Raw genomic sequence first — 23,551 nt, 5'->3', positions numbered from 1 at the left:
TGTCTCAGGGGCAGGATGAGGCTGAAGTGTATTGCCAAAAATTTCGGAAATGGTCCGTGCTGACACATTGGAACGAGTGTGCACTGGCCGCTAATTTTAGAAATGGCCTTTCTGAAGCCATTAAGAATGTTATGGTGGGTTTTCCCATTCCCACAGGTCTGAATGATACTATGGCACTGGCTATTCAAATTGACCGGCGGTTGCGGGAGCGCAAAACCGCAAATTCCCTCATGGTGTTGTCTGAACAGACACCTAATTCGGTGCAATGTGATAGAAAAACCGCAAATTCCCTCATGGTGTTGTCTGAACAGACACCTGATTTAATGCAATGTGATAGAATCCTGACTAGAAATGAGCGGAAAATTCATAGACGCCGGAATGGCTTGTGCTACTACTGTGGTGATTCTACACATGTTATCTCAGCATGCTCTAAACGTATAGCTAAGGTTGTTAGTCCTGTCACCGTTGGTAATTTGCAACCTAAATTTATTCTGTCTGTAACTTTGATTTGCTCACTGTCATCTTATCCTGTCATGGCGTTTGTAGATTCAGGTGCTGCCCTGAGTCTCATGGATCTCTCATTTGCTAAGCGCTGTGGTTTTACTCTTGAACCATTAGAAAATCCTATTCCTCTTAGGGGTATTGATGCTACACCATTGGCAGCAAATAAACCGCAGTATTGGACACAGGTTACCATGTGCATGACTCCTGAACACCGCGAGGTGATACGTTTCCTGGTTTTACATAAAATGCATGATTTGGTCGTTTTAGGGCTGCCATGGTTACAGACCCATAATCCAGTCCTGGACTGGAAGGCTATGTCAGTCTCAAGTTGGGGCTGTCGTGGTATTCATGGGGATTCCCTGCCTGTGTCTATTGCTTCTTCTACGCCTTCGGAAGTTCCGGAGTATTTGTCTGATTATCAGGATGTCTTCAGTGAGTTTGAGTCCAGTGCACTGCCTCCTCATAGGGACTGTGACTGTGCTATAGATTTGATCCCAGGCAGTAAATTTCCTAAGGGAAGACTGTTTAATCTGTCGGTACCTGAACATACCGCTATGCGTTCATATATCAAGGAGTCTCTGGAGAAAGGACATATTTGTCCGTCTTCTTCCCCTCTTGGTGCGGGATTCTTTTTTGTGGCAAAAAAGGACGGATCTTTGAGACCTTGTATTGATTATCGGCTTTTAAATAAGATCACTGTCAAATTTCAGTATCCTTTACCGCTGTTGTCTGACTTGTTTGCCCGGATTAAGGGTGCCAAGTGGTTCACCAAGATAGACCTTCGTGGTGCGTACAACCTTGTGCGCATTAAGCAAGGTGATGAATGGAAAACCGCATTCAATACGCCCGAAGGTCATTTTGAGTACTTGGTGATGCCTTTTGGGCTCTCCAATGCGCCTTCAGTTTTTCAGTCCTTTATGCATGACATTTTCCGGAAGTATCTGGATAAATTTTTGATTGTTTATCTGGATGATATTTTGGTTTTTTCTGATAATTGGGATTCGCATGTGGAGCAGGTCAGGTTGGTCTTTAAAATTTTGCGTGAAAATTCTTTGTTTGTCAAGGGCTCAAAGTGTCTCTTTGGTGTGCAGAAGGTTCCCTTTTTGGGGTTCATTTTTTCCCCTTCTGCTGTGGAGATGGACCCAGTCAAGGTCCGAGCTATTCTTGATTGGACTCAGCCCTCGTCAGTTAAGAGTCTTCAGAAGTTCTTGGGCTTCGCTAACTTCTACCGTCGTTTTATCGCTAATTTTTCTAGCATTGTGAAACCTTTGACGGATATGACCAAGAAGGGCTCCGATGTAGCTAACTGGGCTCCTGCTGCCGTGGAGGCTTTCCAGGAGTTGAAACGCCGGTTTACTTCGGCGCCTGTTTTGTGCCAGCCTGACGTCTCACTTCCCTTTCAGGTTGAGGTGGATGCTTCGGAGATTGGGGCAGGGGCCGTTTTGTCGCAGAGAGGCCCTGGTTGCTCTGTTATGAAACCTTGTGCCTTTTTCTCTAGGAAGTTTTCGCCTGCCGAGCGAAATTATGATGTGGGCAATCGGGAGTTGTTGGCCATGAAATGGGCATTTGAGGAGTGGCGTCATTGGCTCGAGGGTGCTAAGCATCGTGTGGTGGTCTTGACTGATCACAAAAATCTGATGTATCTCGAGTCTGTTAAACGCCTTAATCCGAGACAGGCCCGCTGGTCATTGTTTTTCTCCCGCTTTGATTTTGTTGTCTCGTATTTACCAGGTTCAAAGAATGTGAAGGCCGATGCTCTTTCTAGGAGCTTTGTGCCTGATGCTCCTGGAGTCGCTGATTCTGTTGGTATTCTTAAAGATGGAGTTATCTTGTCAGCTATTTCTCCGGATCTGCGACGTGTGTTGCAGAGATTTCAGGCTGATAGGCCTGAGTCTTGTCCACCTGACAGACTGTTTGTCCCGGATAAGTGGACCAGCAGAGTCATTTCCGAGGTTCATTCCTCGGTGTTGGCAGGTCACCCGGGAATTTTTGGCACCAGAGATCTGGTGGCCAGGTCCTTTTGGTGGCCTTCCTTGTCAAGGGATGTGCGGTCATTTGTGCAGTCCTGTGGGACTTGTGCTCGAGCTAAGCCTTGCTGTTCTCGTGCCAGCGGTTTGCTCTTGCCCTTGCCTGTCCCGAAGAGACCTTGGACACATATCTCCATGGATTTCATTTCTGATCTTCCGCTATCTCAGGGCATGTCCGTTATCTGGGTGATTTGTGATCGCTTCTCCAAGATGGTCCATTTGGTTCCTTTGCCTAAGCTGCCTTCCTCTTCCGATCTGGTTCCTGTGTTTTTCCAGAACGTGGTTCGGTTGCACGGCATCCCTGAGAATATTGTGTCAGACAGAGGATCCCAGTTCGTTTCCAGGTTCTGGCGATCCTTTTGTAGTAGGATGGGCATTGATTTGTCGTTTTCGTCTGCTTTCCATCCTCAGACTAATGGACAGACGGAGCGAACCAATCAGACTTTGGAGGCTTATTTGAGGTGTTTTGTCTCTGCTGATCAGGACGATTGGGTGACATTCTTGCCGTTGGCTGAGTTTGCCCTTAATAATCGGGCTAGTTCCGCCACCTTGGTTTCGCCTTTTTTCTGCAACTCTGGTTTCCATCCTCGCTTTTCTTCGGGTCATGTGGAGCCTTCTGACTGTCCTGGGGTGGATTCTGTGGTGGATAGGTTGCAGCAGATCTGGAATCATGTGGTGGACAACTTGAAGTTGTCACAGGAGAAGGCTCAGCGCTTTGCCAACCGCCGCCGCGGTGTGGGTCCCCGACTACGCGTTGGGGATTTGGTATGGCTTTCTTCCCGCTTTGTTCCTATGAAGGTCTCCTCTCCCAAATTTAAACCTCGTTTTATTGGGCCTTACAAGATATTGGAAATCCTTAATCCTGTATCTTTTCGTCTGGATCTTCCTGTGTCGTTTGCTATTCACAATGTATTTCATAGGTCCTTGTTGCGGCGGTACATTGTGCCTGTAGTTCCTTCTGCTGAGCCTCCTGCTCCGGTGTTGGTTGAGGGCGAGTTGGAGTACGTGGTGGAGAAGATCTTGGATTCTCGCCTCTCCAGGCGGAGACTTCAGTACCTGGTCAAGTGGAAGGGCTATGGTCAGGAGGATAATTCCTGGGTGGTCGCCTCTGATGTTCATGCGGCCGATTTAGTTCGTGCCTTTCATGCCGCTCATCCTGATCGCCCTGGTGGTCGTGGTGAGGGTTCGGTGACCCCTCACTAAGGGGGGGGTACTGTTGTGAATTTGCTTTTTGCTCCCTCTAGTGGTTACTAGTTTTTTGACTCTGGTTTTTCTGTCATTCCTTTTATCCGCACCTGGGTCGTTAGCTATATAAGCTCCCTGGACCTTCAGTTCAATGCCTGGCAACGTAGTTATCAGAGCTAGTCTGCTGTGCTCTTGTCTACTGATCCTGGTTCCAGTTATATCAGCTAAGTCTGCCTTTTGCTTTTTGCTATTTGTTTTGGTTTTGTATTTTTGTCCAGCTTGTTCCAAATCTATATCCTGACCTTTGCTGGAAGCTCTAGGGGGGCTGGTGTTCTCCCCCCGGACCGTTAGACGGTTCGGGGGTTCTTGAATTTCCAGTGTGGATTTTGATAGGGTTTTTGTTGACCATATAAGTTACCTTTCTTTATTCTGCTATCAGTAAGCGGGCCTCTCTGTGCTAAACCTGGTTCATTTCTGTGTTTGTCATTTCCTCTTACCTCACCGTCATTATTTGTGGGGGGCTTCTATCCAGCTTTGGGGTCCCCTTCTCTGGAGGCAAGAAAGGTCTTTGTTTTCCTCTACTAGGGGTAGCTAGATTCTCCGGCTGGCGCGTGTCATCTAGAATCAACGTAGGAATGATCCCCGGCTACTTCTAGTGTTGGCGTTAGGAGTAGATATATGGTCAACCCAGTTACCACTGCCCTATGAGCTGGATTTTTGTATTCTGCAGACTTCCACGTTCCTCTGAGACCCTCGCCATTGGGGTCATAACATGTTTAAAGCTTGAGGGGAAAACACCAGTTGTTAGTGATAGGTTGAAGAGATGGGTTAGGGTTGGGATGAAGACTGTGGTGAGGTTTGGGATGAGGTGGGATGGGAGCGGGTCAAGTGCACAGGTGGTGAGATGCGATCTTGAGATTTCTTATTGTTATGTTCATATTTTTAAAGGTTTAAATGGTACCAAACCACAGGTGAGTGAATCAGAGGCCCACTCCTGCATTATAAACCCTATTACTCTGAAATGCTGCAGTGTTTCAGAGTACAACATAGTTGAGAGCTGCACAGTGACAAAGTGACTAGTCCCCACCGGCTTCTCACCGTCACCGTACACTCAATGACTGACAGGTCTTTCCATACACACACACAACTACAGGGGAAAAAAATGGAGATACAAAGCGCAAAATAGGGTCTTATCCTCTAGATAACCAGGAGAGCTTTCTTAGAATTGCTCACCTGATTTCCTGTCCTGGCCGCAGCTTCTGCTGTATGCGGTCACGTGGGGCCGCCCATTACAGAAATGAATATGCGGCTCCACCCCTATGGGAGGTGGAGCCGCATATTCATGACTGTAATCGGCGGCCCCACGTGACCGCTCATACAGTAGAAGGTGCGGCCAGGACAGGACACTGCGAGGGAGCCGGGTGAGTATTTTAATAACAGCGGGCGGGCGCACAGGGGGTGGGGACAGGGATCTTTATGTTAAACACGAGAAACAAAAAAAAAGGATTATTCATATCTTCTCTACAGCAAACGCTGCTGCAGAGAAGATATGAATGGCGGCTTCAGCACCACGTGGGGGGGACAGCGCTTATCTCTAGCTCTGTCTCCTGCACGGTGCGTGTGGTACCCAGTCGGCACACACGGGCAGCACACGTGTGCCGCACGTGTGCCACACTGATGTGCCACAGAAACGCACGGGCACACGGACACGGATAATTCCGGTACCGATTTTTCCGATACCGGAATTATCTGGACGTGTGGGACAGGCCTAATGTATTAGCATTGGTTTTCTTGGTGACTGTGGTCCCAGCTGCCTTGAGATCATTAACAAGTTCCCGCCTGTGTAGTTTTAGGCTGATCTGTCACCTTCTTCATGATGAAGGATACCCCACAAGGTGAGATTTTGCATGGTGCCCCAGATCGATGTCAATTGACAGTCATTTTTTATTTCTTCCATTTTCTTACTATTGCACCAACAGTTGTCTCATTCTCACCCAGCATCTTGCGTATGGTTTTGTAGCCCATTCCAGCTTTGTGCAGGTCTATGATCTTGTCCCTGACATCCTTTATAAAGCTCTTTGGTCTTGCCCATGTTGTAGAGGTTAGAGTCTGACTGATTAATTGAGTCTGTGGACAGGAGTCTTTTATAAAGGGGACTATGTAAGACAGATGTCTTTAATGCAAGTAACGAGTTGATTAGGAGCGTCTAACTGGTCTGCAGGAACCAGAACTCTTAGGGTATGTTTCCACGTTCAGGAAACGCTGCGTGTTTGACGCTGCGTTGAGCCGCAGAGTCAAACACGCAGCGTCCAGATGTTACAGCATAGTGGAGGGGATTTCATGAAATCCCATCTCCACTATGCAGTAAAAGACGCATGTGGCAGACCCGCGGAAACGGACATGCGGCGCGTCTTTTAACCCCTTCACCCCCAAGGGTGGTTTGCACGTTAATGACCGGGCCAATTTTTACAATTCTGACCACTGTCCCTTTATGAGGTTATAACTCTGGAACGCTTCAACGGATCTTGGCGATTCTGACATTGTTTTCTCATGACATATTGTACTTCATGATAGTGGTAAAATTTCTTCGATATAAGTTGCGTTTATTTGTGAAAAAAATGAATATTTGGCGAAAATTTTGAAAATTTCACAATTTTCCAACTTTTAATTTTTATGCCCTTAAATCACAGACATATGTCACGCAAAATACTTAATAAGTAACATTTCCCACATGTCTACTTTACATCAGCACAATTTTGGAACCAAAATTTTTTTTTGTGACGGAGTTATAAGGGTTAAAAGTTGACCAGCAATTTCTCATTTTTACAACACCATTTTTTTTTAGGGACCACATCTCATTTGAAGTCATTTTGAGGGTTCTATATGATAGAAAATACCCAAGTGTGACACCATTCTAAAAACTGCACCCCTCAAGGTACTCAAAACCACTTTCAAGAAGTTTATTAACCCTCCAGGTGTTTCACAGGAATTTTTGGAATGTTTAAATAAAAATGAACATTTAACTTTTTTTCACACAAAATTTATTTCAGATCCAATTTGTTTTATTTTACCAAGGGTAACAGGAGAAAATAGACCGCAAAATTTGTTGTACAATTTGTCCTGAGTATGCTGATACCCCATATGTGGGGGTAATCCACTGTTTGGGCGCATGGCAGAGCTCGGAAGGAAAGGAGCGCCATTTGACTTTTCAATGCAAAATTGACTGGAATTGAGATGGGACGCCATGTTGCATTTGGAGAGCCCCTGATGTGCCTAAACATTGAAACCCCCCACAAGTGACACCATTTTGGAAAGTAGACCCCCTAAGGAACTTATCTAGATGTGTGGTGAGCACTTTGACCCAACAAGTGCTTCACAGAAGTTTATAATGCAGAGCGGTAAAAATAAAAAATCATATTTTTTCACAAAAATGATCTTTTCGCCCCCAATTTTTTATTTTCCCAAGGGTAAGAGAAGAAATTGGACCCCAAAAATTGTTGTGCAATTTGTCCTGAGTACGCTGATACCCCATATGTGGGTGTAAACCATTGTTTGGGCGCAGGGCAGAGCTCGGAAGGGAAGGAGTGCCATTTGACTTTTCAATGCAAAATTTACTGGAATTGAGATGGGACGCCATGTTGCATTTGGAGAGCCCCTGATGTGCCTAAACATTGAAACCCCCCACAAGTGACACCATTTTGGAAAGTAGACCCCCTAAGGAACTTATCTAGATGTGTGGTGAGCACTTTGACCCAACAAGTGCTTCACAGAAGTTTATAATGCAGAGCCGTAAAAATAAAAAATCATATTTTTTCACAAAAATGATCTTTTCACCCCCATTTTTTTATTTCCCCAAGGGTAAGAGAAGAAATTAGAGCACAAAAGTTGTTGTGCAATTTGTCCTGAGTGCGACGATACCCCATATGTGGGGGTAAACCACTGTTTGGGCGAATAGCAGAGCTTGGAAGGGAAGGAGCGCTATTTTACTTTTCAATGCAAAATTGACTGGAATTAAGATGGGATGCCATGTTGCGTTTGCAGAGCCCCTGATGTGCCTAAACATTAAAAACCCCCACAAGTGACACCATTTTGGAAAGTAGACCCCCTAAGGAACTTATCTAGATGTGTTTTGAGAGCTTTGAACCCCCAAGTGTTTCACTACAGTTTATAACGCAGAGCCGTGAAAATAAAAATTCTTTTTTTTTTCACAAAAATGATTTTTTAGCCCCCAGTTTTGTATTTTCACAAGGGTATCAGGATAAATTGGACCTCAAAAGTTGTTGTCCAATTTGTCCTGAGTATGCTGATACCCCATATTTGGGGGGCAACCACTGTTTGGGCGCATGACAGAGCTCGGAAGGGAAGGAGCGCCATTTGGAATGCAGACTTAAATGGATTGGTCTGCAGGTGTCACGTTGCATTTGCAGAGCCCCTGATGTACCCAAACAGTACAAACCCCCCACAAGTGACCCCATATTGGAAACTAGACCCCCCAAGGAACTTATCTAGATGTGTTATGAGAACTTTGAACCCCCAAGTGTTTCACTACAGTTTATAACGCAGAGCCGTGAAAATAAATTCTTTTTTTTTTCACAAAAATGATTTTTTAGCCCCCAGTTTTGTATTTTCACAAGGGTAACAGGATAAATTGGACCCCAAAATTTGTTGTCCAATTAGTCCTGAGTATGCTGATACCCGATATGTGGGGGGGAACCACTGTTTGGGCGCATGACAGAGCTCGGAAGGGAAGGAGCGCCATTTGGAATGCAGACTTAAATGGATTGGTCTGCAGGCGTCACGTTGCATTTGCAGAGCCCCTGATGTACGCAAACAGTACAAACCCCCCACAAGTGACCCCATATCGGAAACTAGACCCCCCAAGGAACTTATCTAGATGTGTTGTGAGAACTTTGAACTCCCAAGTGTTTCACTACAGTTTACAACGCAGAGCCGTGAAAATAAAAAATCCTTTTTTTCCCACAAAACTTATTTTTTGGCCCCCACTTTTGTATTTTCCCAAGGGTAGCAGGAGAAATTGGACTCCAAAAGATGATGTCCAATTTGTCCTGAGTACGCTGATACCCCATATGTTGGGGTAAACCCCTGTTTGGGCACACGGGAGAGCTCGGAAGGGAAGGAGCACTGTTTTCCTTTTTCAACGCAGAATTGGCTGGAATTCAGATCGGATGCCATATCCCGTTTGGAAAGCCCCTGATGTGCCCGAACAGTGGAAACCCCCCAATTATAACTGAAACCCTAATCCAAACACACCCCTTACCCTAATCCCAACAGTAACCCTAACCACTCCTCTAACCCAGACACACCCAACCCTATTCCCAACCGTAAATGTAATCCAAACCCTAACCCTATCTTTAACCCCAACCCTAACTGTAGCCCCAACCCTAGCCCCAACTCTAGCCCTAACCCTAGCAATAACCCTAGCCCTATCACTAGCCCTAACACTAGCCGTAACACTAGCCGTAACACTAGCCCTAACCCTTGCCCTAACCCTAACCCTAGCCCTAGCCCTAACTCTAGTCCTAACTCTAGCCCTAACCCTAACCGGAAAATGGAAATAAATACATTTTTTAATTTTTTTATTTTTCCCTAACTAAGGGGGTGATGAAGGGGGGTTTGATTTACTTTTATAGCGGGTTTTTTAGCGGATTTTTATGATTGGCAGCCGTCACACACTGAAAGACGCTTTTCATTGCAAAAAATATTTTTTGCGTTACCACATTTTGAGAGCTGTAATTTTTCCATATTTGAGTCCACAGAGTCATGTGAGATCTTGTTTTTTGCAGGATGCGTTGACGTTTTTATTGGTAACATTTTTGGACACGTGACATTTTTTGATCGCTTTTTATTCCAATTTTTGTGAGGCAGAGTGATCAAAAACCAGCTATTCATGAATTTCTTTTTGGGGAGGCGTTTATACCGTTCCGCGTTTGGTAAAATTGATAAAGCAGTTTTATTCGTCGGGTCAGTACGATTACAGCGATATCTCATTTATATCATTTTTTTATGTTTTGGCGCTTTTATACGATAAAAACTATTTTAGAGAAAAAATAATTATTTTGGTATTGCTTTATTCTCAGGACTATAACTTTTTTATTTTTTTGCTGATCATGCTGTATGGTGGCTCGTTATTTGCGAGACAAGATGACGCTTTCAGCGGTACCATGGTTATTTATATCTGTCTTTTTGATCGCGTGTTATTCCACTTTTTGTTCGGCGGTATGATAAAAAGGCGTTTTTTGCCTCGTTTTTTTTTTTTTTCTTACGGTGTTTACTGAAGGGGTTAACTAGTGGGCCAGTTTTATAGGTCGGGTCGTTACGGACGCGGCGATACTAAATATGTGTACTTTTATTGTTTTTTTTATTTTATTTAGATAAAGAAATGTATTTATGGGAATAATATATATATTTTTTTTCATTATTTTGGAATATTTTTATTTTTATTTTTTTACACATTTGGAAATTTTTTTTTTTACTTTTTTACTTTGCCCCAGGGGGGGACAATACAGATCGGTGATCTGTCAGTTTGCATAGCACTCTGACAGATCACCGATCTGCGAGAAGTGCAGGCTGCTTCACAGTGCCTGCCCTGAGCAGGCTTCTGTGAAGCCACCTCCCTCCCTGCAGGACCCGGATCCGCGGCCATCTTGGATCCGGGTCTGGAGCAGGCAGGGAGGGAGGTAAGACCCTCGCAGCAATGCGATCACATCGCGTTGCTGCGGGGGGCTCAGGGAAGCCCGCAGGGAGCCCCCTCCCTGCGCGATGCTTCCCTGCACCGCCGGCACATCGCGATCATGTTTGATCGCGGTGTGCCGGGGGTTAATGTGCCGGGGGCGGTCCGTGACCGCTCCTGGCACATAGTGCCGGATGTCAGCTGCAATTTGCAGCTGACACCCGGCCGCGATCGGCCGCGCTCCCCCCGTGAGCGCGGCCGATCGCGTATGACGTACTATCCCGTCGGTGGTCATACGGGCCCACCCCACCTCGACGGGATAGTACGTCAGATGTCAGGAAGGGGTTAAGAATGCAGCATGTCCTTACATTGCTGAAACAACGCAAGGACAGCGCAGGTGACCTGCCAGTGACCTCAGGTGCAGATTTGGTCAGGATTTTACCTGCATAAAATCCTGACCAAATCCTGATGCAATCCTGATCATGGACACATACCCTTAATGGTTAGTAGGGGATCAAATACTTATTTCTCACTGCAAAATGCAAATTTCTAGAATTTATAAAATGTGATTTTCTGGATTTTATTTTTGATATTCTATCTCTCAATGTTTAAATTAACCTAACCTTAAAATTATAGACTGTTAATGTCTTTGTCAATGGGCAAACTTACAAAATCAGCAAGAGATCAAATAATTATTTGCCCACTGTACATGCAGAAAGCTATTTAGCAGCACTTGGGCTAGCTACTAGTTAATGGCGTAATTATAGTCCAAGGGGCCGCAGTGCAAAATTTAGACCTTCACCCACACATGCATGCTGGTCAGGTGAAGGTGCTCTTGTAGAATTCTAGATCCTATAAAGACATACGTGTTTTCCCCCAATGTAGTGCTGTCCTGGTGCCTTCCTGTAATTATGTCACCCATTTTGGACCAATCCTGTAATAATATCCCCATCCTGGACCCCTTCCTGGTATAATGCTCTCCATCTTAAGACCCTGCCAGTAATAATGTCTCCCATCATAGACTCCCTCCTATAATAATTTCCTCCATCCTGGGCCGCTTCCTGTATCATTACACCTTATGAATGGGAGTCCCAGTATAGTTTCAATATGGTCATGCGATGGGGCCTTAATTGCCCACATTCGGACGCCAGTGATTTTTCACATATGCAAAAATAGATACGAGTGTCAGCAGTGTTTTTGATCCGTGTCTCATCAGTGTTCAGTCAGTGATTTTCAAATGTGGATAACTTAATTACAAAGCTTCACCTATTTGTTATAATATTAATCATCGACTGTACACTGATGCCATCCATGTATTGTCTGTGATTTTCACAGACCAGTACACTTACATTGATACTTTTTATACATGCCACTGATTAAGGCTACTTTCACACTACCGTCGGTACGGGCCCATCGCAGTGCGTCGGGCCGACGTACCGACGCATGCTGTGAAATTTCTGCTAGACGTGGGCAGCGGATGCAGTTTTACAACGCATCCGCTTCCCATTCTGCAGTCCGGGGAGGAGGGGGCGGAGTCTTGGCCGCGCATGTGTGGTCGAAAATGGCAGCCTTGATGCACAGAAAAACGTTATATGTAACGTTTTTTTGTGCCGACGGTCCACCAAAACATACGCAATGCGTCGCTAATGTAAGTCTATGGGGAAAAAACGCATCCTGCAGACAACTTTGCAGTATGCGTTTTTTCTCTTAAACGACGCATTGCGACGCAAGCAAAACGACGCTAGTGTGAAAGTAGCTTAAAAAAGGACACATCTCTGTGATTTTTTGCACAACTACACAGTCCACAAAAAATCACGGACGTGTGAATAGCTAAGGGACGTGTGACTAGCTAAGGGAACTGAAGTTACACTAATCAAATTTTCAGATGATGCAAAGTTAGGAGAGGTAGCTAACACTAGAGAAGACAGAGAAAGGATTCTGAAGGATCTATGTAACGTGGACAAAGGACGGCCACAGGACAATAGGTTCAGCAAGAATCATCACACGCACAAAGATTATATAATATAATATGACTATTTACTAGCCTTTTCTCTTAACTAATTGGACATCCATAAGGCTATTTTTATATGCACATATATATATATATATATATATATATATATATATATATATATATATATATATATATATATATATATATATATATATATATATATTCAGATGTAAGATGGTACCGTTATGTCCTTAAACTGAAGTAGAAGGGTCCTTGCTGGGCTGAGTCCCGAGTAATAGGAAGTGCCATCTTGAAGCTCTTAGGATTGCCGATCTCTACAACTGAAGGCTTCCCTAAGTCCGTAGAGGTAGAAACACTGTCTTGAAGCTCTTGGGGAATGCCGATCTATCCAATGCAGGGCTTCCCTAAGTCCTTAGAGATAAGGCCTCATGTGGCCTAGCACAAGATCTTGCGTACTAGGTTGTCCTCACCAAGTCAGCTCAAGTCAAGCCGAACAATCAGTCCCAGAGTCATCAGCAATGCATCCAGAGTTGCACCACTCTATCCAGAAGTTATACAAGGATGCACACCTTCACTTCCTCCTGGACAGTCCTTTGATTCCTCCCAACTGCCCACTAATTGCCAAATACCCCTATGCTCCACCTCTGGCCTCTTGCCGCTGCTATCTACTGTCCAAATCAATTATCACATCACAGATCTCCAACAATACAGTAAACTGTGATTAACCCTTAAATCTAGATAAGCTCAAACAATGGGTAGCGACTAATAGAATGGTATTTAAGAGGGAGAAGTGCAAAATCCTGCATCTGGGCAAGGAAAACAAAAATGATGTGCACAAAATGGGGAGGAATAGAACTAAGCAAGAGAATTTGTGAAAAAAACTTGAGTATACAAATAGACATCAGACTGCACATGAGTTAACAGTGAGATGCAGCAGCAAAAAAGGCAAACATAGTTCTGGGATGTATTATGAGAAGCATACAGTCTAAATCAAGTGAAGTAATTATCCCACTCTACTCCTCCTTGGTCAGACCTCATCTGAAATATTGTGTCCAGTTCTGGGCACCACATTTTTCAAAAGACATCAAAAAACTGGAGTAAGTAAAGAGAAGAGCTACCTGGATGGTGAGTGCAAGGCAAATTATGTCCTATGAGGAATGGTTAAGGATCTGGGAATGATAACTTGCAAAAAAGAAGGCTAAGAGGAGATTTAATAGCTGTCTACAAATATCTGAAAAGATGTCACAGTGTAGAGGAATCATCATTATTCTCATTTGCACATGCATATAGGAGAAGTAATGGAATGAAACAAAGGAAGATACAGATTACATATTAGAAAAAACTTTTTGACAGTGAGCGTGATCAATGAGTGGAACAGGCTGTCATGAGAGGTAGTGAGTTCTCCTGCAATGGAAGTCCTCAAAAAGAAGCTGGATAGACATCTGTCTGAGACGGTTTAGTGAATCCTGCATTTTGCAAGGTTGGATACGATGACCCTGGTGATTCCTTCCGACTCTTAACGTTCTATGATTCTATTACTATCTGTGAAAGTCATATACACTCCCATTGTAAAGTGACTGGTTCAATTTACACCATGAAAGTTACAATCATCCAAAGTCAGCTACTCTACTGCAATCCCTTCCCACTATTTTGGGGTAAAGGCTCAATCACTGGTTTTCCCCAAAATACTGTGTTTACCACAAACTCCACATACATTGTCATTCGCAATTTACCATATGTTGTGGCAGACATAAGCCTCTATAGGATGCAATGGCTTGATATCACAAACTGCGGTTTCAGGAACCAGTCTTTGTGCATATTCATGTGTATGTTCATTCAGGAAATTAAATATCTTGGAATCCCAGTATATAAACTACATAAACCACATTTTTAGGAGATTATCATTAGCAGTGTCTGGTTTGGAGTGGATTACTCCAAAATATACCTTGAAAATTGGAATTGAAACATTTCCTTTTATCATAATCAGAAATAATCACCACTCTCTTCTTTTGTGTTTCAGGGGTTGCAGGGAAATGTCGCTATATTTACTATGGAAAACATTCTGAAGGCAACAGATTCATTCGTGATGACCAACTTTAACCAGAGTGAAGTCGAGATCTACCCATTCCCACTATGAGGAATTACTGCAGTTTATTGGGAAGGTCAATAATTCAATCTCTCTACTTGGGCTGGTATCTTGAGATTGTAATATCAAAACTTCTAAAAATGTTCTATTTTTCTTATTGTATGTCAGAAAATAAAATCAACTTTTTAAAGACAGAATATGTGTTTGCTTTTGCTTTCGAGATGCCTATACTTGGTTATACTATTTAATTCTATTACAATTGTGTTGCCCATCTAGACAATTGGCACTTAGAGTACTTTTTCCATAGAAGAACAACCTTTTCTGTAGATGTAGAAAAAAAGAAGGGAACATTACAAAAATGCTTTATCCAGCATGGCAACTGTCACAGCACTTGATAACACCCACTTCTTCAGCTCCCCAGCAGAGAAGCATATCTGGGTGCAAGAAGGAAAAGGATATAAGACTTTATGGGACGGCTGGAAAACTGTTGGCCTTTATTTCAGTTCTTAGGTACAAATAGCTCAGTTTGCGCCAATATGATTTATTAGAAATCTATATGGGTGGATGGAAACAAAGTACAATCTACCCAGGAGGCGTACTGCAGGATGACCTAGTCATACAACGGTGATTTATTGATGGTATCATCTTCATTTGGAAAGGATTGGAGGCCTTTAAAAGACTCTGTAATGAAATTATTATAAATGATTTCCAATTGAAATTTACTCTTATAGTTCTTCAGATATCAATTTTCTGGATCTAAATATTTTAATTGATAATGACATCAAAAGGCCAGTTCACCAGAATATGGCGTAACTTGTACACATACCAAAGACTTTTTGGAAGAAGCAGCTTTTTTTTTTAAAATAAAACAATTCTTAAATAGAGGATAAAAACAAGGATTTTTAAATGATACAATTCAGGATGCGCTATCCCAACCTGGAGAGCAATGTGTGGTCAATATGTAAATTAAAAATTAATAATTTTTAACTAAGTCCAAAAATGTAACTAATTTAATCACCGCAACATTACAGGAAAAAATAGCCAATATTCCCATTATCACGCAATACAACATGCAAACTGTCCTTTTCAAAAATATTATAAAGAAATTTTGGCCTATATTAAGTCAAGATCCCATAATAGGGGAATCTATTCTAACAAAAAAAATAAATGTGTATTCTGGAAAGCACAAAACTTGGGAAATCTCATATCCCCAACTACTCAGAATAAAAATAATAATAAAAATAAAAATATGAACAAAATCAATATGAATAGCACTGAGATTTTTTTTTATATATACTGTATGTCTAGGGTTTTTATTTCCTTGCAGTCACTTTTATCTATGTAAAAATACCTTAAATAAATACAATATTTTTTAAAGAATTAAATAATTTGTAGGCACTGAAACCATCCATATTAGTGACCGTATTTCACGTCACATGAAGATTTATGTGAGATGCACTTAAAGAGCCCTCTTGGAGTGTATTAGGGAACGCATTTACAACAAAAAATAAGGATTTAAGGGACATCCCTTATTCTGGCATATTTTAACTAAACATTACCCAATCCTCTCGGGATGACATTTTGGGGGGTTGGAGTATGTCCCTAAAAATTAGAGGGGGGAATTATATATCATTAATGTCTTGCATTCAGAATCAGAGTGCATTTTTAACCTTAATACTTTGGCTGTCAATGGTTTGAATAAAATCATTAAAAAAAAGCTCTCGGAACCAGTTAAACATTTTTTTTTGTCTTATTATTTTTCATTTTAATTTACATACCACAGTACATACCTTCATTTAAATGTTTGGTTTTGATTGTTTGTAATAAAATTAATGTTTTGTTATTCAAAAATACAAGGTTACTTTTATGCATAGCGCTGTTAGTACTGTAGCGTTTCCCCTACTACGTGTCTTGGGGGACACTCGCTTGGCACGGGATTAACGCATACAGGCACGGATTTCTTACAAAAGCACAGTCTCTTAGGTTTATTTCACATCAGCATGAACAACATCCTCAGGAACTTGATAACAGCTTGAACACCGTCTACACATATTCAGCTTTACCACAGTACCTCACTGACCCCGGTCAGCATAACACACAGACCTCGTCCATTACCTGTTGGTGACCTTCACAGGTTCCTGGACGCCTCTTATCCTCAGAGGTGTCCCATACACAATGTCTCTCTCTTGCTCTCTCTCTGACCCCGGTCAGTATAACACGGATCCCTTTCCGTTACCTGTTGGTGCCGCACAGGTTCTCGGATACCTCTCTTCCTCAGAGGTATCCTACAGACATTCTAACTGACCCCAGTCAGTATTACCCATGGTTATCAGACCATTCCACACACTGGCATGTGCCAGGTCCAAAGCTCCACCATGTGCTCTTCAGAGAGATGACACTCCCAACACAAAGGCACTCCAGGACCTTCCAGCACAGACCATTCAGGTCCACACTCAGAGACCATGTGACCAGACCTCAGTCACATTATATGGTTGTAACCACTCCCCTAGATGGGAGTGTGCGTGGCTAGTTTGACCCTCCCATCGCTCAGAACTAGCCCTGCCAGCCTCCCTAGTTAAACAACACAATTTACTTGTAGGACTACAGGTCCCAGAACAACCTTACTTCAGGCTTACAGTGCAGAGTGTTTTCCTCTGCGACACACATACCGGCCATTCACAATAATGCCGGACTTTGACTCATCACCACAGTTATATCTGCGATTGCCATGCATTCCTATGGCCTCAATACGCCTCCATGCACACTCTGTAAAAGCCCATACAGCGCCCCCTACCTGTAACAGAGGTCACTACACCACAGTACCATATAACTGCCTTTTAAAACTAATATCAAGTTTAGGTGGAGCCGCAGACTATATAACATAATGAAGCAATAGTTTCTTATCCACCTCTGATGAAGTAAGTAGCAGTGTTTCTGAAACGCATAAGGTAGAAGGACATCACTTCCAAGCACCTATACTTCAGAAGCAGTGTGATGTAACACGCCGTCTGCTCCAGCGTGCAGTTCAGTTTAGTTTCAGGTGAGTCACCGGTTGGGACTTCCTGAATACTTCACCGCACATCTCCCACTGATGCCTTTAACACAGCTTATACAGGACTGTACACCACAGCAGTGAGTCTTATCATGGACTATTATCTTGATAGCGCTTCTGTATTTTAGGTTATGCTATTTGCTCATCAGAAAAACATGGTAAACTGATTGTTTAACTCCTGACTTGTATATTCAATGTGACTATTGTGTCGGTGTAATACGTATACCAAGCAGGTTACTTTTTTACAGCGTAACACCACAACTTATTTGCCTACTTGCAGAGAGCCTTGTTGGTTTACCTGTAGATGTGTGCAGCAGTCTTTGCATAGACTGACCTTTTTCATATTTTTGCTGTGATTTATGTAAAACAGTTTAAGTTGATATCGGTAGTGAACTGAATGAGTGATTGTAACTGACTATTAGTACCTCACGTTCCTTCAATTAATTTTTAGGTGTCAGTTGCTTCCTTTTTTCAGTATCCAATTTGACAGTCTTTAAGAGTAGTGATGGTCGAGCACTAAAATGCTTGGTTGTTCATTGCTCGGGTCGAGCAAATTGGAATGCTCTGGTGCTCGACCGGAGCAACGAGCCCAATGTAAGTCTGTGGGAAACTTGTGCATTTTTCCGGCAGTCGCAGAGGGACTAGAAATTGCTGAAATCGATGGGAACAGTGCTCAAATGACATGGGAACATCATGGGGAAGACCCCTGGAAGCATTTCTGACTCCCAGGTCACTGCTGTGAACAATGTTGTCAGTCTTACGCCACTTTTACAGACTAACAATAAAACATACAAAACCAAAATGGATTTTCCTGGGAAATATCTTAAGGAACATCGTTTCCAGGGTAATGACTAGGGTTGAGCGACTTTTATTTTTATAGGATCGGGTCGAGTTTCACGAAACCCGACTTTCTCAAAAGTCGGGTCGAGTGAAATCGGCCGATCCTATAAAAAAGTCGGGGTCGGGGTCGGCCGAAACGCGAAATCCAATGCAGTGCAATGGGATACTATGGTTCCCAGGGTCTGAAGGAGAGGAAACTCTCCTTCAGGCCCTGGGATCCATATTTAAGTGTAAAATAAAGAATTAAAATAAAAAATATTGATATACTCACCCTCTGACGAGCCCTGGTAGTAATCGGCATCTTCCGCTCCTAAGAATGAGCGCGTTCAGGGCCTTAGATGACGTCACGGCTTTGTGATTGGTCGCGGCGGCCCACGTGACCGCTCAGCGACCAATCACAAGCCGTGACGTAATTCTCTCAGGTCCTAAATTCCTCATTCTAGGAATTTAGGCCATGAGCCCAGAATGAGGAATTTAGGACCTGAGAGAATTACGTCACGGCTTGTGATTGGTCGCTGAGCGGTCACGTGGGCCGCCGCGACCAATCACAAAGCCGTGACGTCTTCTAAGGCCCTGAACGCGCTCATTCTTAGGAACAGAAGATGCCGATTACTACCAGGGCTCGTCGGAGAGGTGAGTATATCAATATTTTTTATTTTAATTCTTTATTTTACACTTAAATGTGGATTCCGATACCGATTTCCGATATCGCAAACATATCGGAACTCGGTATCGGAATTCCGATACCAGATTCAGAAGATCGCCGACCTCATGGCCGACCCCACACAGGGGTCGGGTCGAGTTTCATGAAACCCGACTTTGCCAAAAGTCGGCGACTTCTGAAAATGGTCGACCCGTTTCGCTCAACCCTAGTAATGACTTGTATATAAGGCAGAATAAATAACCAAAAACAAAAATGCTCCTCCACACCTTGGGCTATGTTCACACATAGTATTTTTTATGTGTTTTTGGGGTTCCTTCATCAGGTGGGGTAGGCATACTCGTTGGCAACGTCAGTGGCACAGGGCCCCTCATAGTACGAAAAAGTGTCTCTGCCGGTGGGAGGCGACCCCGCCATCAAACACACCGCCGTACTATGAGGAGCCCTGTGCCAGTGCCAACGATTGGGCCCCCCTGCTTGCTCAGGCACATCACAGCACTTGCAAAGTTGAAATACTTACCTCTCCCTGCTCCACCGTTGCGACGTATTCTACATTTCCTGGGCCCACGAAAATCTTGAGCCAGCCCTACCCCCCACAACTTTAGCCAAATGACCCCCAGTTTTCAATGCCTAACTATTATAACTATTATTATAAAGTAAATTAAGATTGACAAGCTTAAGTAATAAGAATTGATATTTTTGGCATTAAAATAGGCACTGTAGGTGTTTTCCTGTCCTCCACTCTCTGCCGACTTTGATTCCCCATTGACTTGTATTGGGTTTCGTGTTTCAGTCGGCCCCCGACTTTTCGCAATAATCGGCCGATTTCACCCGACCCGACTTTTGACAAAGTCGGGTTTCGCAAAACCCGACTCGATCCTAAAAAAGTAAAAGTCGCTCAACTCTAATTACTGCTGTTTTGTGAAGAATTTTGCATGACAAGCAAGAGCACTGCTGGAGCTGCTGAAAGGAGTGCCCTCGGGCGCAAAGAACTGGAATATTTGTTGGAAGGAACACAAGGAGGAAGCTTTTCAAGATCTGAAGAAGGCATTGACGGAAGCTCCTGTGTTGGCCTATGCAGACTTTTCTCAACCTTTTATTCTCTACACCAACATGAGTTTGCATGGACTTGGGGCTGTGTTGTCACAGATACAAGACAGAAGAGAAAAGGTGATCACTTATGCAAGTCGATCTCTTTATAATTACAAACATAATCCAGACAATGACAATTACAGTTCCTTTAAGCTGGAGCTGCTGGCGTTGGTGTGGGCTACGACGGAGACGTTTGTCCGAGTCTGAAGTGCTGGTACGCACCAACAACAACCCATTGGCTCATCTGGAAATTCGAGGCTGGGAGCCCTGCAACAACAATGGGTGGCCAGAATGGCAAAGTTTCGGTACAAAATTGCTTACAAAAGGGGAGCAGAGAACGCTCATGCAGATGCCCTATCCAGGGTGAAACATACTAAACCTGAGCGAAATAGGGATGAAGAGCTGGAAAATGAGGAGATCCCCAGGTTCCTAGATCCCACCAGGATGGCGGTGGCGTTGCAAGACCAGGTGCAAGCCCTGACCCAGGGGGCATCTTGGGCCGATCCTGGTATGAGTGGGTCCATTTACAGCAAGAACATAGTGAGCTTGCTCTGATTAGACAGTGAGTGACATTAAAGAGACTTCCCAGTTTGGCAGAAAGAAATACTCTATCCCCGCACACTCTGTGGATTCTTCGACAGTAGGAATGCCTTCAGATGAAGAATGGATTGCTGTATCGGAAAGTGCAACCTCAGACTGAGCTAGGTGCCACCTGGCAAGTCATAATTCCAGAAACCCTGTTGTCCGAGATAGCCATCGAAGCACATGAAAAAGGAGTGCACTTTGGTCAGAAAAAGACTTTTCAGTGGTTACAGCTGTTTATTTATCAACCTCGGCTGAAGGCAGTAGTGGAAGAGACTTGTAGGGCATGCCGGACATGTGAATTGGCTAAACCACCAGAGCAGAGAGCCCCCATGAAGTCCATTGTGACCTCCGCCCCCCTGGTATTTGACCATTGGGTCAGAACTGTTGGGGCTGTCACCATTGTTGCTGAGGGAAGGACTTTCTGACAAGAGCAGACCTTTGCACCTGACTGTTAGGGGTGGGTGTGATATACCCTACCATTTAAAAGTATAGAGTCATTTAGAAATCTCCTTATTTTTTAAAGAAAAGCAAAGTTTTTTCCATTGAAGCTAACATTAATTTATTCAGAAATGCACTCTAAACATTGTTAATGTGGTAAATGACTATTTTAGCTGCAAACGTCAGGTTTGCAATGCAATATCTTCATAGGTGTATAGAGGCCCATTTCCAACAACTATCACTCCAGTGTTCTTATGGTACTTTGTGTTTGCTAACTGCTTAAGAAGGCTAATGGATGGTTAGAATACCCTTGAAAACCCTTGTGCAAGTATGTTAGCACAGCTGAAAACAGATTGGCTGATTAGAGAACCTATAAACCTGACCTTCCTTTGAGCTAGTTGGGAGCATTACATTTGTTGGTTCCATTAAACTCTCAAAATCGCCAGAAAAAAAATAACTTTCATGTGAAACTCGACAGTCTATTCTTGTTCTTAGAAATGAAGACTATTCCATTCGAGAAATTGCCAAGAAACTGAAGGTTTCCTACAACGGTGTGTACTACTCCCTTAAGAGGAGAGCATGAACAGGCTTTAACCAGAGTAGAAAGAGAAATCGGAGGCCCCGCTGCACAACTGAGCAACAAGACAAGTACATTAGAGTCTGTAGTTTGAGAAATCGACGCCTCATAGGTCCTCAACTGGCAGCTTCATTAAATAGTACACGCAAATCGCCAGTGTCAACATCTACAGTGAAGAGGTGACTCCGGGATTCTGGCCTTCAGGGCAGAGTGGCAAAGAAAAAGCAATATCTGAACTGGCTAATAAAAGGAAAAGATTAATATGGGCAAAAGAACACAGACATTGGACAGAGGAAGATTGGAAAAAAGTGTTATGGACAGACAAATCCAAGTTTGAGGTGTTTGGTTCACACAGAAGAACCTTTGTGAGACGCAGAACAACTGAAAAGATGCTGGAAGAGTGCCTGACGCCATCTGTCAAGCATGGTGGCGGTAATGTGATGGTCTGGGGTTGCTTTGGTGCTGGTAAATTGGGAGATTAGTACAAGGTAAAAGGGATTTTGAATAAGGAAGGCTATCACTCCATTTTGCAATGCCATGCTATACCCTGTGGACTGGGCCATATTTGCCACTAGGCACTTGAGGGCACATGCCAAGGGGCACCAGGATGTGGGGGGGGGCGGGTGACACCTGAGCAAGGTTTTTGTTTGTTTGTTTTTTAGTCCAGCAGGAGCAGGTTGCAAGGGCGGGCCAAGTTTTTTTTAAGGGGGGTATTTCGTTATGCGAGCGCACAGCGGGGGAAGAGGAGCACTAATCAGCTCCCTGCCTAAATGGAAGAAATTACATCTGAATGGTACAGGACCTGCGATGGTGTCACGATCATGTGACTCAAGGGGGAGGAGCCACAGAGTTTTGCCAGCTGGAAGCTGCAGAAGCTGAAGGAGATGAGGAAACTTGTGAGAGGTAATGAGGGAACAAGGTACATGGGGAGTGCAGGGTGTATGTGATAAAGGGGTGCAGGCACTGTGGGGGTGAAGACTGACAGGGATGTGTGGCGTTACAGGCTGTGGAAATAGAGAGGTCCAGACTGTGACAGATAAGTGTAGGGTGCAACACCCCAGGTAACCGGTTGTTGAAGTGATGTTGCCTTCCTATTGGGGAGGGCGATATCATGCTTGGAGGCAATGGGAATTTCCTTCACCAGGTAAGGCACCCATAAACAACACATTCTGAATCCAGGCCAGGAGGGGGAGCTCAGGACCCGGATTCAGGGGAGCTTCCCTCAAATATGGATATATATGTCCTGGTCTGGAGGAGGAGCTAGCCAGTCAGAGAGAGAGTGGAGGGAGAGAGTTAGTCTCCAGGAGGGAGAGATAGAGGAAGTATGTCTGGAACAGACAGAGAGGCCTGGCAGCCATGTGAGAGCTGCAGCCTCTAGACAGAGAGATAACCTGAAGGGTTGTATGTGGTGGAGCTACAGAGGAAAAGAGCACAGGAGTGGAAAAGGGCTCAGAGGGGAACTGTGACCGGGCACCCTCAGAGCCAGAGCGCAGTATCTGTGCATCGGGAGCCCGAGTCTTTAGTGGGACTATAGGACAATTAGCAGAACCGGAGGGCTAAGATTTTTATGTGATTGGCCTACACCACGCCAGAGACGCAGCAGCACCTGAAGAGTCCGGTTCATTATAGAGTCCCTATAAAATGACTCAAGCTGCCCGTCATGCAGGTACCTGTTCCAGGACAGGGGAAAAGAGGACTTTGCTAGTAAGCTTCAGGCAGCAAGGACCTCATACAACAGCGCAAGGAGGAAAGACTCACGGACCTCAACTGGGAAAGGGATCCTCTATTGCCTCCAAGCCAGCTGGACCACAGCTACACCTGTACCTGGTACTCTGGAC

General features: G+C 44.0%; 1 protein-coding gene across 2 annotated transcripts in view; it reads left to right on the top strand.

Moving 5' to 3' along the window:
* LRMDA (leucine rich melanocyte differentiation associated) overlaps positions 1-14,665 on the top strand; it is a 2,082,283-nt gene extending 2,067,618 nt beyond the window's left edge. For both annotated transcript variants that reach the window (XM_077259443.1, XM_077259442.1), the window contains one exon: positions 14,403-14,665. In XM_077259443.1, coding sequence (XP_077115558.1) covers positions 14,403-14,482 — 80 coding nt within the window. In that variant the 3' untranslated portion in view covers positions 14,483-14,665. The remainder of the gene's footprint in view (positions 1-14,402) is intronic.
* The last annotated feature ends 8,886 nt before the right edge of the window (positions 14,666-23,551 follow it).

The sequence above is a fragment of the Ranitomeya variabilis genome, chromosome 4, assembly GCF_051348905.1.
Source record: "Ranitomeya variabilis isolate aRanVar5 chromosome 4, aRanVar5.hap1, whole genome shotgun sequence".
NCBI classification, from domain to species: Eukaryota; Metazoa; Chordata; class Amphibia; order Anura; family Dendrobatidae; genus Ranitomeya; species Ranitomeya variabilis.
Note: the sequence above shows the minus strand (reverse complement) of the source record. Positions and strands in the feature narration are given on the sequence as shown.